Source organism: Lampetra fluviatilis, chromosome 3 (assembly GCF_964198595.1).
Source record: "Lampetra fluviatilis chromosome 3, kcLamFluv1.1, whole genome shotgun sequence".
Lineage (NCBI taxonomy): Eukaryota > Metazoa > Chordata > Hyperoartia > Petromyzontiformes > Petromyzontidae > Lampetra > Lampetra fluviatilis.
In genome coordinates this window covers 12,451,474-12,469,461 of record NC_136277.1, presented here as the reverse complement: position 1 = coordinate 12,469,461, position 17,988 = coordinate 12,451,474, and the positions used below count along the sequence as shown (strand labels likewise).

General features: G+C 50.1%; 2 protein-coding genes and 1 long non-coding RNA gene across 3 annotated transcripts in view; all 3 read left to right on the top strand.

The window, feature by feature from the left end:
- LOC144947854 (spermatogenesis-associated protein 1-like) overlaps positions 1-553 on the top strand; it is a 5,429-nt gene extending 4,876 nt beyond the window's left edge. Inside the window, exon 4 of the mRNA XM_078877215.1 lies at positions 509-553. Within this exon, the coding sequence (XP_078733341.1) occupies positions 509-553 (45 nt within the window). The remainder of the gene's footprint in view (positions 1-508) is intronic.
- A 146-nt stretch (positions 554-699) lies between these two features.
- On the top strand, positions 700-4,072 carry LOC144953059 (uncharacterized). Its single transcript, XR_013640750.1, has 3 exons — positions 700-1,082; positions 1,905-2,028; positions 3,941-4,072. It is a non-coding gene; the product is annotated as an uncharacterized LOC144953059 (long non-coding RNA).
- A 154-nt stretch (positions 4,073-4,226) lies between these two features.
- On the top strand, positions 4,227-17,048 carry LOC144953019 (uncharacterized). The gene is made up of 5 exons (XM_078883536.1): positions 4,227-4,403; positions 6,880-7,038; positions 9,881-10,029; positions 14,099-14,197; positions 16,337-17,048. The coding sequence occupies exons 2-5, from the start codon at positions 6,963-6,965 to the stop codon at positions 16,442-16,444; spliced, it is 432 nt and encodes a 143-aa protein (XP_078739662.1). The 5' UTR covers positions 4,227-4,403; positions 6,880-6,962; the 3' UTR covers positions 16,445-17,048.
- The last annotated feature ends 940 nt before the right edge of the window (positions 17,049-17,988 follow it).

Here is a 17,988-nt window from a genome sequence, read left to right as displayed (position 1 = left end):
TTGTCTTTGAGTTGTACGCCTTTTGGCGTCATCTGGTCCAACACCATGCGAGACTGGGCTCTAAGAAAAGCTGTCTCGGGTGTGGACCAATCAACTTCAAGGACAGTGCATATCATTATCATCATCAGAGTTGTTTCTTCTTGTTTGCATTTTGACTGCTTGTGTTGTGCTTATTGCAAACGTGACGCCTTGTATAAAGGTGTCAGTTTTTGTACTAGTTGAAAGGGTAAAAACCTACTACTATACGTTGCTGTTTCAATTTAAAGCTTTCGTGACTGCAGGGATTCATCTTCTTGGTTCGTTCGGTAAAGTCACGTAGAAGGGAAATAATAATATAATAAAAATAAAACATAATAAAATATATTTTATAAAAATAAAACATAATAATATATTTTATAAAATATTTTTTATTATGTTTAGTTTTTATTATTTTATTACTTCCCTTCCACGTGACTTTACCGAAAGAACCAAGAAGATACGTTGCTGTTGTTTATATTTTTCCCCGAAGGTAAGATTCGCATTGCCGCTAATGGAGAGTTCCGCATGTGCGTAAATTCTTTCGGAAGGTCCCGGACGAGCCCCCGCCGCGCCCAGAGGTCATCTTCATCCTCCCCGGCTCTGCCCTGCGCTCGCCGAGCCGCCCGCTCTCTCTCCCGTGGGGCAGCCGCCAGACGGGGCGGTGGGACGTGTCCACGCCCCCGAGCCGGGAGCCAGACAACCTCGTCAGCGGCGTCGGCGGTGGCGGTGCTGGAGCTGCCGTCCCGAACAATCGTACGCCTCCTCCTCCTCCCCTAACGCCACCATCGCCAGCAATGCCGCCGCCGCTTCTGACCCCGAGGTTGGAGCTCCCAGCGCCGTCCCGCCACCAGGAGGCTGCCCGAGGGGGCGGGAAGACGGCCCCCGGGAACGGGGCCGACGGGAGAACGGCCGCCGGACGGCGGGGGGGGCGGCGGCAACTTGGCCCCCGCCGCGGTGGGGGTTCCCACGACGCCGGCAACGAGCGCGACGCTGGACTCCGGGATCGGCGGCGGCAGTGGCGGCCTGGCGTTGTCGGTGTCGTCGCGGTCGGGTGACGCCCAGACGTACGTAAGCTCGCGGGGCGATCCGCGTTTCCGAAGTCCTGTCCTGCCCTTCTGTGGCTAGGAGATGTTAACTACCTCGCCTGGTATGCAGGAGGTCGTGGGTTCGATTCCGACCCTGACGCCTGCTGCTGTATATTTGGAGTTTGCGTGTCTCTCTTTCATCATCATCATCACGGTGGCTAGATGTTGACTACCTCGTCTGGTGTGCAGGAGGTCGTGGGTTCGAACCCGATCCTGACGCCTGCTGCTGTATATTTGTAGTTAGCGGTGTCTCCCTCAAGCGTTTTAGAGTATTTGTCTACCGCTATAAATTTCCACGGGACGATGATAAGCCACCGAGATGAGCGATCGTTTGTGAAAGCCAGGTCGCTTGTGATAAAGAGCTACATAGCTCAGTGGGGGCCTTACCTGATGTAAAAAAAATAGTTTAGTTCTATCTTCTTGGTTCTTTCGGTAAAGTCACGTAGAAGGGAAATAATAAAATAATAAGAATAAAACATCATAAAATAATTCTCACGACGTTTCGGCCACAACGCAAGCAGCCATCCTCAGGTGAAGAACAGGTCTGTCGGAACGGCAGCGTCTGAATGAGACATGAGAATTGTATTTTATTATGTTTTATTTTTATTATTTTATTACTGTATTTCCCTTCTACGTGACTTTACCGAAAGAACCAAGAAGATGAATCCCTGCGGTCACGAAAGCTTTAAATCGAAGTTTAGTTCTAGAAATGGCGTTGCCTCCGGCTCACCGTGTGTCCTCGTAGAGCTTCCCGGAAAACCCGGTGGCTTTAGCTGAGCCGCTACGTCGGGCCGTGAACAGGTCTGGCAAGCGGGCGGTGGAAGACGCCGTGACCTTTGCCCCAACCGCCCCCACTGCCGCCACCACCGCTGCCGCCACCGCCGCCACCAGCCATCGCGTTCGGGGAAGGACGAGCGGCGACGAGGTGAGGCTGCCTTTATCATCGCGGCAACGGTGAAGCTTTCCGCACGCACTTTGCGTGAGCATCCGTCCGTGTCAGGCGGGGTGGAGGTACGGGCACTCCCCTCTACTTACGAACGAGTTAGGTTCCAGAGGTGTTTGTTTGTAAGTCGATTTGTTCGTAAGTACAACTTTACTCCTGTCGATTTCAAACACGTTGTACGCATTGTACACGAAACACGGAGAATGGCTTTAAAAGTTGTATAATCTCCTGCAGATGCCACTGGTTCTTGACGTTCTTCAGATGTAGGTGCCACTGGTTCTTCACGTTTTGCAGATGTAGATGCCACTGGTTCTTCACGTTCTGCAGATGTAGATGTCACTGGTTCTTCACGTTCTGCAGATGTAGATGCCACTGGTTCTTCACGTTCTGCAGATGTAGATGCCACTGGTTCTTCACGTTCTGTAGATGTAGATGCCACTGGTTCTTCATGTTCTGTAGATGTAGATGCCACTGGTTCTTCATGTTCTGTAGATGTAGATGCCACTAGTTCTTCATGTTCTGTAGATGCCACTGGTTCTGCACGTTCTGCAGATGTAGGTGCCACTGGTTCTTCACGTTCTGTAGATGTAGATGCCACTGGTTCTTCACGTTCTGCAGATGTAGATGCCACCGCTGCCATCTATTGCGTGGTGGTTGAACTTACGACTCTCGGTCCGAACGGGCAACTGGACATACGGACCAGGTTTGTTCGTATCTCTGAAAGTTCGAAAGTCGAATCTTTATAAGTAAAGGAGTCCCATGCGTATATCTACGTTGCGTGGTCTGTTCCGACCGTGCAGCGTATAACGACGCCAATGCCCATCCACGAATACGAAGAAGACATCGCAGCGGTGCGGTTGTCTGGCTTGACCGCCCGAATGTGATATTGTAAACTCCCCAGAGGTCGCAAACGGGTTTTGATTCCTTACCCGTACCCGTACCCTGCCGCACCAGGGTCGCAAACGGGTACCCGTACCCGGCCGTACCCGTACCCTACCCGTACCCGGCCGGGTACGGGTAGGGTACGGGTATCGGGTACTCGATTTCGACCTCTGGGATTAAGCCATGTTGCAGGCACGGGTGGGTTGATTCTAGGAACTTGAATTGTGAGAAGAGACAAGACGTCGGGAAATGAGTGACAAACGGTGACTCACCAGTGACTCACGGTCTACCCGTACCCGGCCGCACCAGGGTCGCAAACGGGTACCCGTACCCGTACCCGGCCGGGTACGGGTAGCCGGGTATTGGATACCTGGTTGCGACCTCTGAAACTCCCCGACTCCACACGGCGGCCCCCCCCTGCATCCGGGAAGGATGTTATTAAGAAGATTCCGATATTAGGAAGCCACCGGAGCCAGGCCACTTTTAAATCGTCGACGTTGAAAAAAACTATTTCTTTAGAGCCGCTTGTTGTTTTCTTAGGTGTTTTCAGTAAAGTCACGTAGGTAAAAAATTTAAATTAATAAAAGTAAAATTTAAATAAAATAAAATATGTATTTCATTTTTATTTTACTTTTATTAATTTCAATTTTTTACCTACGTGACTTTACGTAGGTAATTTAACTTTCATTAATTTAAATATTATTATTTTTACTTTACTTTTATTAATTTAATTTTTTTTACCTACGTGACTTTACCGAAAAAACCTAAGAATATGAATCCTTGCAGTCACGAAAGCTTCAAATCTAGAACTGCTTGTTGTTGTCGCGCTTAGTTTGTCGTCCTTCCCCCGCCGCACCTCCGATTAGCGCGGTTGGCCACGTGCGGCGCGAAAGAAGTTCGCTATTTGCGTATTGGTCGGGGTGGGACGCACCAAAATCCACGAGGGGCCGCCGGTGCCGGGCCGCACAGGGCAGCAATCGCCAAAATGCCTCGCGTTGTCCGTGTCGCGCAGGACTCTGACTCGGACGATGTCACCTCGTCCGACAGCATGGTGCTGCCACCTCCCCCCGCGCTGAGAATCACCATCGCAGCTCCCGCCGCCACCGCCGAACCGCCACCGTCCGTGACCCCGCGGCGACCCGAGGTCACCGCCCCGGCAGGGACGCGGGCGAAGGTCGCGACCCCTCCGTCACCGAGGAGAGCGAACGGCGGCGGTGGCGGCGGCGGCGGCGAGGAATCGGCTCCGGATGACGGTTTCCCCGTCGCGCCTCCTCCTCCTCCTGCATTTGTGGCGGGCGGCGGGCGAGACGCTGGGGAGAACGGAGGGAAGGACGCGGGGCGGTACAGCAACAAGGACGGCGGGAAGGACGGAGGGGCTCAGGGAGGGGGCGGCTGTCATGCGGATTTTACCCAAGGGGCCGAGCGGCGGGGCCTTGCCGGCGAGCACGGAGCCGCGGGAGAGGGGGCCGATGAGGGTGAGTTTCAGAATGTGGATTTGTGCAAATAAAATTAAAATAATCCTAGATTTGAAACTTTTGTGACTGCAAGGATTCATACTCTTAGTTCTTTCGGTAAAGTCACCATGTAGGTAAAAAAAATGAAATTAAAATTAATAAAACAATAAAATAATAAAAATCACGACGTTTCGGAGGCAAGTGATGCAGCAAATCTGGCTGTGACGGTCCCCACCCGATGACGGAGACTTGTGTTGCCTCCGAAACGTCGTGATTTTTATTATTTAATTATTTTATTAATTTTAATTTCATTTTTATCTACGTGGTGACTTTACCGAAAGAACTAAGAGTTTGAAAATAATCCCCCGCGCGAACGACGATGGCACGTGGAGGAGACGGGAGGTCGACAACTTGAATCCGGTGGCAACAACGACGACGCAGCTCTCAAGCATTTGTGCGCGTCAAAACAAATGCTCGCAGTTGAACCACGTGGCGGGACCCCCCCCCCCACCCCCCGGGGTCCCACGTAAGTCCCCCGGCAATCGCACAAACTGCGTTGCGACGTCAAAATCGTACGTCTGTTGAAGGCGAACGACGCGGCAATCTATTCCTCTCGACGAGCTCGACACGATGCGACGATCAAAGTTTAAAAGTTTTGTTTATAACTTTTGCGCATTCGTGCTCGCCACTGCTGCTGCTGCTTGGACACGACGTGACAACAGGATGATCCGTGCCAGGTGGGTCGCAGCGTTTATGTGCGCGGTGGGACGGAGTCGGCAAAAATAAATTATTGAATTACGATTTTGATTTCCGTTTATTCGAGACCCCGGGGTCCGGTCATAGGGCTCAATTTGCCTGCGGCTTTGGGTGAATTAATAAACGGGTGAATTAATTAACGGGTGAATTCATGTACGTGTGAATCAATTAACGGGTGAATTAATGAAAGGGTGAATTCATGAACAGGTGAATTAATGAACGGGTGAATTGATGAACTGGTGAATTAATGAACGGGTGAATTCATGAACGGGTGAATTGATGAACGGGTGAATTGATGAACGGGTGAATTCATGAACGGGTGAATTAATGAACGGGTGAATTAATGAACGGGTGAATTCATGAACGTGTGAATCAATTAACGGGTGAATTAATGAACGGGTGAATTAACGAACGTGTGAATTCATGAACGGGTGAATTAATGAACGGGTGAATTAACGAACGGGTGAATTCATGAACGGGTGAATTAATGAACGGGTGAATTCATGAACGGGTGAATTAATGAACGGGTGAATTCATGAACGGGTGAATTCATGAACGTGTGAATTAATGAACGGGTGAATTCATGAACGGGTGAATTAACGAACGTGTGAATTCATGAACGGGTGAATTCATGAACGGGTGAATTAATGAACGGGTGAATTCATGAACGGGTGAATTCATGAACGTGTGAATTAATGAACGTGTGAATTAATGAACGGGTGAATTCATGAACGGGTGAATTAACGAACGTGTGAATTCATGAACGGGTAAATTCATGAACGGGTAAATTCATGAACGGGTGAATTAACGAACGGGTGAATTAACGAACGGGTGACGATTTTCTGTACCGGTCTTGGTCGCGGTGCCGAGATGTTAACTACCTCGCCTGGTATACAGGAGGTGGTGGGTTCGATCCCAACCCCGACGCCTGCTGCTGCATATTTGCAGTTTGCGTGTCTCTCTCTTCTTGCAGTCGTGGGGATATTTCTCAAGTCCTCCCGTTTTTCCCAAATACTGTAAACGTGCGTTTCGAGTATTTGGCCGCTACACATTTCCACATCGCGATAATAAGCCGCTTCTCATTGGCGCTATCATTTGGCATAACCAGGTGGCTTCTGAAAAAGAACTATGGCAAAGTAACAAAGGATTTTAGTTTCATTTAGACTCGGTGCGGTGTGTAGACATCGCCGCCGGGGAGACAAACGCGGCCGGACGTGGTGTCCTCCCACGCCCACTCCCTCGTGTGCCGTGCCGGCCTTCGTGGGTGCTGCTCGCTAACGGCACTTTGACCCCGACGACCTGCTGGGCTCCACGCGGGGGGAAGGAAACCCTCCTGTCCATTCTAGATTTGAAGCTTTCGTGACTGCAATGATTCATATTCTTAGGTTTTTTCGGTAAAGTCACCACGTAGGTAAAAACATTAAAAAGTAAAATAAAATAAAAAATAAAAATCACGACGTTTCGGAGGCAACACAAGCTTCCGTCTTCAGGTGGTACCATCACAGCCACGACAGCTGTATCAAGTAAATGAGAGATTTCAGGAGTTACCACTGCGTTTATATAATGGTTGGAGAAGGAAGTGGGACAAGGGCCGCATACTTATTATTAATATGGTAAGGTGAGGCTTGAGACTAAGAATAGACTGCAGAACAAAGGCTGAGCCTTTGTTATGGAGAGGTGCGGTTTGTGACTCAACCTGTAACAAGAAGACCACCACTAAACATGTCCATCTTCTCCGCAGGTCGCGTGCGCCAGCCGGCGACGGAGCCGGAGCCGGAGCTGGCGGCGAAGGAGCTGTCGGAGCTGCAGGGCGAGCGCAGGGAGATGGAGCGCCACCGCCGGGAGCTCGTGGCGCGGATCAAAGAGACGCGCGTCGCCATGCACGCGCGACGCGCCGAAGGTACGCGGCGGAATGACGCATGCGCCCAAAACACTCTCTTCTTGGTTCTTTCGGTAAAGTCATGTAGAAGGGAAATAATAAAATGATGAAAATAAAACATAATGAAATACAATTCTCACGACGTTTCGGCCACAACGCAAGCAGCCGTCCTCAGGGGAAGAACAGGGCTGTCGGAAAGACAGCGTCCGAATGAACACCACCAAGCTTGGCAGCGTATATTTGGAATGTGTAGGTGGTGGGGGGGGGGGTCTCCACAAGTAGTGACTAATCCCATATCTGCATTTTCCATAAATATGCTAAATTCCTGTGTTGATATGTAAATTCCTTTGTCAAGGCGCGTGTGTGCATATCTGTGTGTGTGTATGTGTGTGTGTATCTGTATGTGTGTGTGTGTATCTGTATGTGTGTATCTGTATGTGTGTATCTGTGTGTGTATATGTTTGTGTATGTGTGTGTGTATGTGTATCTGTATGTGTGTGTATATCTGTGTGTGTATCTGTGTGTGTGTATGTGTGTGTGTGTATCTGTGTGTGTGTGTATCTGTATATGTGTATGTGTGTGTGTATGTGTGTGTATCTGTATCCTCTTCTGAATGAGCAGCTATTACCAAATCATCGGCATACATAACGTGGTTGACCAATAGGGAGCCATCCCTTGATCGCACCCGGGCGTCGATCAGCCTCCCATTATATCTGTACCAAATGGAAATTCCCCCGGTACAGCTATTGAAGGCTTCACGAACTACGCAGTCGAAATAGATGTTAAATAATGTGGGAGCCAGAGGACATCCCTGTCGCACCCCAAGGTGTACAGGGAAAGGCTCCGACTCCCGGCCACGTAGTTTTACCCGGGCCCGCTCACCATCATGAAGGTCCTTAATGATCGTGAGCAGAGGGTCAGGGACTCCGAAAGCACGAAGAACAACCCAGAGCCCAGTCCTACTGATGGTATCATAGGCCTTGACCAGGTCAATAAAGCAGAGATGTAGGTCTTTTTGGAATTCCCTACACCTCTGCTGTAGCAGACGGACAGAAAATATGGCATCTGTGCAGGACCGCCCTTTCCTGAAACCGCATTGGGGCTCCGCAAGCCTCTCCTCAGCGTGCCTAGCAAGGCGATGTTGAATAATCCTTGCCAGGACCTTACCCGGCACACTGAGGAGTGAGATGCCCCTGTAGTTGTTACAGTCGGTACGGTCCCCCTTCTTAAAGAGGGGGACCACCAGGGCATCCTTCCAGTCCTGCGGAACCCGTCCAGTGGTCCAGACTGTTGTTATGATGTCATGTAGGGCAGTCTGTGCACAAACGCCACCCTCCCTCAGCATTTCGCTTGGGAGATCATCTCTGCCCGGTGCCTTCCCTGGTCTCAGACTCCGGATCGCCCTCAGTACTTCCTCAACAGCTGGCACCTCAGCCAGCCACTCACAGGGGGTGACCTCTTCCAATATTTGAGGCACCGCAGCCTCAGCAGGGTTATCCCCACTTTGTGCCATGATGTTTTCCTGGCTGAGAGATTTTCCCTCCCCCAGGACCTCACAGAAATGCTCAGCAAATCTGCAAACCTGTTCCTGGGGGTCGGAGATTGGATCACCGTTTTTTCCTCTAATGATGGTAATAGGTGTGGCGCTGCAGGTTACTTTTTTGATGGAGTTAAATAGTGATTTGTGATCGCGGGCCACTGAGGCAGACTCCATCTCCTCAGCAACCCGCGACCACCATCAGCCCCACCAAAACTAAGCACCTGCCTGGGTATTTTGTACCATCGGACACTCCACCCCCACAACTCCCAATTGGTGATGGGGCAGTTGTGGAGAGAGTGGAGAGTTTCCCATACCTGGGCAGTGTGCTTATGACCGGCTCCAGTTTATCAGCAGAGGTCTCACTCCGAATCAGTCGAGCGGCAATATCTTTTCATCAGTTGCGTAACGCTGTGTGGAAGCTACCTGGTCTGTCGCTCCGCACGAAGCTTCAGGTCTTTTCGGCCACGGTCATTCCCTCCCTTCTCTACACTTGCGAAACGTGGACCCCCCTAGTGGAGCATCTTCGCCGGTTGGAAACATTTAGGCTGGCCTGCCTACGATCCATCCTGGGTTTAACCAGGCTGGATTGTGTGAGGAGCTCACAAGTCCTTGAAAGATCTGGGCAAAGTCCCATCAGTGAGCTCCTCCGGCAGGCAAGGCTGCGTTGGCTGGGTCATGTAGCCCGCATGCCCAGCCACCGCATGCCTAAACAGCTTTTGTTCGGCCGGATCGAGGGGGCTAAACGGGCGCAGCACGGGCTAGAGAAGAGATGGAGTGATGTGGCACAGGAGGATGTGGAGCTGAGTGGACTTGCCGATGACTGGTACCAGCGGTGTCAAGATCGGCCTCAGTGGAGGAGGCTCGTGAAGGACGCTACTGGGCAGTTGGAGGCAGTCGCCCTCCAACAGGGCGGAGGAGCGACGCTCACAACAACGAGCGGAGCGCCGGGTGGCTAAAGCACAGCAAGTTGGTACAGTAGGGGGCACAGATGGTGCATCAGCCAGTCATCTCGGTCATCTCGGTCAGTCGACCCGTGGCACCTGGGTCTGCCCCGTGACCTCCTGCCAGCGGGCGTTCGACACTTCACGTGGCCTCAAGGTGCACATGGCCTGGCACAAGCGTCGTGGTGACGTCACCGCCACTTAGTGGCGAATGGCGGTTGTTGTTGTATCTGTATCTGTGTGTGTGTGTATGTGTATCTGTGTGTGTGTATCTGTGTGTGTATCTGTGTGTGTGTATCTGTGTGTGTGTATCTGTGTATGTGTGTGTGTATCTGTGTGTGTGTGTATCTGTGTATGTACGTGTATCTGTGTGTGTGTGCAGCGCGCGAGGCGTGGAAGCGCCGCTACCTGCATGAGAAGAGAGCCACCCCGGCGCTGGAGGAGGAGCTGCGTCCCGTGCGGGAGGAGCTGGACGCACTGCTGTCCCGCAACGCGCACCTCACCGCCACCGCCACCACCACCACACTCAAGGTCACTCAACATCTCATCACTACCACCACCACCACACTCAAGGTCACTCATCATCTCATCACTGCCACCACCATCACACTCAAGGTCACTCAACAAACATCTCATCACTACCACCACCACCACCACACTCAAGATCACTCAACAAACATCGCATCACCACCACCACCACCACACTCAAGGTCACTCAACAAACATCTCATCACTACCACCACCACCATCACACTCAAAGTCACTCAACAAACATCGCATCACCACCACCATCACACTCAAAGTCACTCAACAAACATCGCATCACCACCACCATCACACTAAAAGTCACTCAACAAACATCGCATCACCACCACCATCACACTCAAGGTCACTCAACAAACATCTCATCACTACCACCACCACCACCACACTCAAGATCACTCAACAAACATCTCATCACTACCGCCACCACTACCACCACCACCACACTGAAGGTCACTCAACAAACATCTCATCACTACCACCACCACCACCACCACCACACTGAAGGTCACTCAACAAACATCTCATCACTACCACCACCACCACCACACTCAAGATCACTCAACAAACATCTCATCACTACCGCCACCACCACCACCACCACACTGAAGGTCACTCAACAAACATCTCATCACTACCACCACCACCACCACACTGAAGGTCACTCAACAAACATCTCATCACCACCACCACCACGCTCAAGGTCACTCAACAAACATCTCATCACTACCGCCACCACCACATTCAAGGTCACTCAACAAACATCTCATCACCACCACCACCACCACCACCACCACCACCACATTCAAGGTCACTCAACAAACATCTCATCACCACCACCACACTCAAGGTCACTCAACAAACATCTCATCACTACCGCCACCACCACCACCACCACCACCACACTCAAGGTCACTCAACAAACATCTCATCACTACCGCCACAACCACCACCACCACCACCATCACACTCAAGGTCACTCAACAAACATCTCATCACTACCACCACCACCACCACACCACACTCAAGGTCACTGAACAAACATCTCATCACCACCTCCACCACCACCACCACCACCACACTCAAGGTCACTCAACAAACATCTCATCACTACCGCCACCACCACCACACTCAAGATCACTCAACAAACATCTCATCACTACCACCACCACCACCACCACCACACTCAAGGTTACTCAACAAACATCTCATCACTACCACCACCACCACCACCACCACCACACTCGAGGTCACTCAACAAACATCTCATCACTACCACCACCACCACCACACTCAAGGTTACTCAACAAACATCTCATCACTACCACCACCACCACCACCACCACACTCAAGGTCACTCAACAAACATCTCATCACTACCACCACCACCACCACCACCACCAAACACTCAAGGTCACTCAACAAACATCTCATCACTACCACCACCACCACCACCACACTCAAGGTCACTCAACAAACATCTCACCACCACCGCCACCACCACCACACTCAAGGTCACTCAACAAAAATCTCATCACTACCACCACCACCACCGCCACCACCACCACACTCAAGGTCACTCAACAAACATCTCATCACTACCACCACCACCACCACCACCACCACCACACTCAAAGTCACTCAACAAACATCTCATCACTACCACCACCGCCACCACACTGAAGGTAACTCAACAAACATCTCATCACTACTACCACCGCCACCACACTGAAGGTCACTCAACAAACATCTCATCACTACCACCACCACCACCACACTCAAGGTCACTCAACAAACATCTCATCACTACCACCACCGCCACCACACTGAAGGTCACTCAACAAACATCTCATCACTACCACCACCGCCACCACCACACTCAAGGTCACTAAACGCGCGTCTCTCCACCACTACCACCGCCACCACCACCACTATATTGTTCCGTGCATCGGGATCCGTGGCAGGTAGTCTATGTCACGATGGCAAGATATTAACTATATCGTCTGGTATACAGGAGGTTGTGGGTTCGATCCCGATCCCGACCCTGATGCCTGCTGCTGTATATTTGGAGTTTGCGTGTCTCTCTCTCATCATCACGGTGGCTAGGAGATGTTAACTACCTCGCCTGGCATACAGGAGGTCGTGGGTTCGATCCCGAACCTGACGCCTGCTGCTGTATATTTGGAGTTTGCGTGTCTCTCTCTCATCATCACGGTGGCTAGGAGATGTTAACTACCTCGCTTGGTGTACAGGAGGTCGTGGGTTCGATCCCGACCCTGACGCCTGCTGTTGTATATTTGGAGTTTGCGTGTCTCTCTCTCATCATCACGGTGGCTAGGAGATGTTAACTACCTCGCTTGGTGTACAGGAGGTCGTGGGTTCGATCCCGACCCTGACGCCTGCTGCTGTACATTTGGAGTTTGCGGTGTCTCTCTCCCCGTGGCCGCGTGCATTATTTTCACCGGGCCCTCCGGTTTTCCCCTCCTAATTTAGAATCAAGGCGCGAAAGAAGTTCAACGTACACGCATACGTTGAAGGAGGGCAGACTGCAGTGGTTTAACTCTATGATCCATTGTTTGGGATGCATGGCCACGATCACACGGTGGCAAGATGTTAACTACTTCGCCTGGTATACAGGAGATCTCGGGTTCCATCCCGATCCTAGCGCTTGCTGTGTACATTTGGAGTTTGCGGTGCGTCTCTCGCCGTGGAGTTTTCTCCGGGTCCTCCGTTTTTTCCCTCCACATTTAGAATCGACATCACGCCTTCAGAGTATTTGGCTTCTGCTTTAAATGTCCACGTGGCGATAAGCCACTTCGTTGAGCTCTCATTTGTGATGGCCAGATCGCTTCTGAATAAGTATAGCCCGTAAAAACAAAGTTTTTCACTATAAATCCTTTATATGCGCGGCAGCGAACTTAATATAAAGGATTTGAAAATATATTCGCCTGTGGAGGACGCGGGGATCGATCCCGCGACCTTTGGCATGGGAAGCGAGGGCGCTACCAACTGCGCTACTCCGCCACGGCCTGTGGAGGGGTTACGCTCGATTGGATCACGGGAAGTGGGTTAAAAAACGACCGAAAGATTTGCACGGTCGTAAGCAAGCAAGCAAGCAAGCACGCAAGCAAGCACGCAAGCAAGCAAGCAAGCGAACTTAATATAAAGGATTTAAAAATAGATACATAGCTTAGCAGGGCTTTACCAGTGTAAATAGTCTAAACAGCACTTGCCCCAACATAACTATAGGTAGTCCCCGACTTACGATGGAGATGCGTTACGACAACCCCATCGTAAGTCGAAAATATCGTAAATCGAAGATGGCCCAGCCTACCTAAGAGTTTTAAAGAATGGTGATAATTTAGCAAAACAGAGCAATTTACTGTACCGTACTGTATAAACTATATGCGTACAGTACATCCCGGCAGCGTCACAACGTACAGTATCGTACCTCGTATGCTGCTGCGTTTGCCTGCCGCGCGAAATGTAAAATATTTTACAATTTTGTCGTATCGCTATCGCCATCGTAAGATCGAATTATCGTAGCTCGGGGACTACCTGTATTTAAGACCAAAACAGGAGGAGGATTTCTCGCCAACTCTGGCTGTCGCCTGATGAAGCCGGTTGCAATTACCGGCGGAACGTCACAGCTACACGAATTGTAAATGTTGTGGGCTCACTCTCGCAACACATAACCGGTGTGTGATGAACTAAGTAACGAATTGGGCACGTTTTTGTTTACGCGACAAACCTCCTTACTAAATTGGCTGCGTCGTGTGGTGGCGGGTTTCACGACACATTTACATTTACGCGAGCTAACCCAACAAACAAAAAAAACCCCGTCCTCTTTTGTGAAGAACTGTTGAAGGCTTACCGTGACCAGGGCCGGTACACAGACAATCGTCACTGGCCACACACACACACGACGATGCATTCGCTCATCGTTATTTCCGCCGTTCGTTTGTCCGTTGTCACATTCAGCCGTGCCTTCATTCATTAAGGTGAGCCGTTTAGCGTGGTTCACTCACCCGGGCGATGAAATCAATCGCCCCCGCAGGACACGCTCCTCGCGCGACTGCAGGGCGCCCAGCGGCGCGTGGAGAAGCTCGTCGGAGACATCGAGAGCGGCGCGGCGAAACTCCGCTCCGAGCAAAAGGTGACGACGACGACGACGACGAAAGACGTCGACGAAAGACGGGAAAAGAACACGTCGCCAAGTAAAGCGAAACATCTCAGGACTTGATAATTGGTTTTTTACCCTTCTATCTGGCAACAAAACTGACACCTTTTTTTTACAAGGAGTCATGTTTGCATAGACCACAATACCTGCGGTCATAATGCAAACAAAAAACATAACTCTGATAATGTATGCACTGTCCTTGAAGTTGATTGGTCCACACCCGAGACAGCTTTCCTTAGAGCCTAGTCTCACATGGGTTGGACCAGATGACGCCAAAAGGCGGAAAGCTGTCTCGGGTGTGGACCAATCAACTTCAAGGACAGTGCACATTATCAGAGTTATGTCTTTTGTTTGTATTAGGACTGCAGGTATTGCGGTCTATGCAAACATGACTCCTTGTAAAAAGGTGTCAGTTTTGTTGCCAGATAGAAGGGTAAAAAAACAATTATCATATTTTTACTGGCAAATGAGGTTCCCATGGTGTCTCAGGACTTGACGAGCGTTGCCGCCGTGAAGATGCTCGCGGCGGCGGCGACGGATATCGCTTTGTGGGCCACGTCAGCTCGACCAGGGGGGGGGGGGACGGTGGGGGGGGGGCACAGGGACGGTAGTGGCTACGGTGCAACGTTGTGAAGGACGTGTGTACGCGTGTGTAATGGACTTACGTGACGCAGGAGAAGTTGATGGGGGCAACACGTATTTATTACAAATTAATACAGTAACAACAGGGTAACGAGCCTAACACTTGAAGAGGAAGCGGCCTCTTCACCCGGTCTTTATCAGGAGAAGTGCTCCCCAGTTAATGCCCACGTTAACTGCCTACTGCCCCGCTATTCCAGACCTTCCTCCTAGGAGGCTAACTAACCTGGCCCAGCTTCGGCGCAGGTTCCGACCCTCAGCCACACGAGTCCGGCCCTTATGAGGACATCAGACCTCGCTGCTGCTTGAGGTCGCACCACTGGCTTGCCCTGCTCGGCCCGCACAAGGACAGCGAGTCAGGGGAGTTCCAGGTCTAGCTGGCTGTGGCCTTCAGTCTTCACTGGCTCTAGATTTGAAGCTTCGTGACTGCAAGGATTCATAATCTTGGGTTTTTTGGGTAAAGTCACGTAGGTAAAAATTTAAAATTAATAAAAGTAAAATAAAAAATAAAATAAAAATCACGACGTTTCGGAGGCAACACAAGCTTCCGTCTTTAGGTGGAACCGTCACAGCACGATAGCTGTATCAAGTAAATGAGGATACTTGATACAGCTATCGTGCTGTGACGGTTCCACCTGAAGACGGAAGCTTGTGTTGCCTCCGAAACGTCGTGATTTTTATTTTATTTTTTATTTAACTTTTATTAATTTTTTACCTACGTGACTTTACCGAAAAAACCCAAGATTATCTTCACTGGCTCTTCATCTTGACCTGTACCCAACGACTGCCTCGAGCTCTCTGGCTCTCCGCCTTATATACCAACTTGCCACCGAGGGGCGGTAACCGTTTGCGGACGTGGATGTAGACACCCCAGTGTAACTGCCCGTTTCCCCCCCACGTAACACCCCTACACGTGTACGTTGAACTTCTTTCGCACCGCGCGTAAGCCAACCACGCCAATCGGAGGTGCGGGGGAAGGAGACCCCTTTCCCACGTCATCGTCGCGCCAGCCGCAGAGGTCGCAAACGGGTTTTGATTCCTTACCCGTAACCGTACCCGGCCGCACCAGGGTCGCAAACGGGTACCCGTACCCTACCCGATACCCGGCTACCTGTACCCGGCCGGGTACGGGTACGGTACGGGTATCGGGTACCCGATTGCGACCTCTGGGATGAAGCCATGTTGCAGGCGCGGGTGGGTTGATTCTAGAAACTTGAATTGTGAGAAGAGACAAGACGTTGGGAAACGAGTGACAAACGGTGACTCACCAGTGACTCACGGCCTACCCGTACTCGGCCGCACCAGGGTCGCAAACGGGTACCCATACCCGGCCGGGTATCGGGTAGGGTACGGGTATCGGGTACCCGGTTGCGACCTCTGGCCAGCCGGCGGCCATCGCCGCTGTGCCGCTTTAACCGTCGTGCTGCCGCTGTCTGCCTCCTCTACCACCCCCCCCCCCCCCATCTCACGGCGCAGCTGCGTAAGGATGCCCAGCAGGAGCTCAAGGCGGCACGGGCGCAGCTGGCGCAGAGGAGGGCGCTGGCGTCCGTCGCGAGGAAACCCGGAGTCGCGTACGGGCTCTAGCACGCTCGCCGCACGAACGTGGAATGTCCGTCGAGACCGCCCTCTGTCGACGAAGATTTGTGACCCCCCCCCTGCCGCCCCACGCGCTCGTTGGAGTGCGGAGGACACCCTTGAGAGTTAATTCTAGATTTGAAGCTTTCGTGACTGCAAGGGTTCATATTCTTAGGTTTTTTCGGTAAAGTCACGTCGGTAAAAAATTTAAATTAATAAAATTAAAAGTAAAATAAAAATTAAATAAATATTTCATTTTATTTAGGTAGGTAATTTTTTTTTTTATTAATAAAAGTTAAATTAAGATAAAATCGTGCTGTTACGGTTCCACCTGAAGACGGAGGCTTGTGTTGCCTCCGAAACGTCGTGATTTTTTATTTTATTTTTATTAATTTTAATTTTTTTTACCTACGTGACTTTACCGAAAAAACCTAAGAATATGAACCCTTGGAAGTTCCTTTGCTTGTGTTTGCGTTATTTTCTTCTCCGAAAGCACGACGCGCACGGCAACGATAATTACCGGCGTTTGATGTTTTGATCCGCCTATTTACTCTGTGTGTTTCAAGCAAGTGGTGGTGCTATTTTTGCGCCATTAAAAAAAAAACCGCTCGGGTCTGACCTGCCAAGGGGATGTTGTATCTCAGTGGCACGGGGGGGGGGGGGGGGGTATGGGATACCGATCTGCGGCCTGTGGGCCAGACGCACCTCGTGAATTCATTTTATACAGGCCGTGTGGATTGCTTTTCTCCGGTTTTCCCCCTTCACATTTAGAATCGGCGTGCGTTTCGACGATTTTGCTGCTATACATTTTCACGTGACGATAAGCCACTTCGTCCAGGTATAAATTGTCGCCAAGCCCACCGAGCTATTAGTAGCCAATAGCTCGGTGGGCTTGACCTGGTAAGATTTAAAAAAAAAAAGAAAAAATTTCTGGAATATATATTTTGGAAAGTGATTTGTTGACCTTGTGAAAAAGATCTTCATAGCTCATTGGATTGCCGCTCCAGCTATAAATTAATATTTCTGATTCTGAATTTCCACTTCTCCGTTCAGCGCCTTGGTTGATGGTTAAGACGATGTCGTCGTACGATGGTGTAATGTTGGTAATAAATTATACAAGCTATAAACTATTTAATATTTTACCAGGCAAGGCCCCCACTGAACTGTATGGTTCTTTTTCGGAAGCAGCCTGGCCATCACAAGTGATAGTTCGTAGAATTCCTCCTGCAGTATCAACAAATATTCTGATTGTGTAACTTAGAAAAAATATCTTCTTGGTTCTTTCGGTAAAGTCACGTAGAAAGGAAATAATAAAAGAATAAAACTAAAACATAATAAAATACATTTTATTATGTTTTATTTTTATTATTTTAATAAAAAGAAAACATAATAAAATCTATTATTATATTATAGTAGTATGTTTTATTTTTTTATTATTTCCTTTCTACGTGACTTTACCGAAAGAACCAAGAAGATGAATCCCTGCAGTCACGAAAGCTTTAAATCGAAAATTAGAAAAAATAGTTTAGTTTCATTTGTATATATATTTTTTC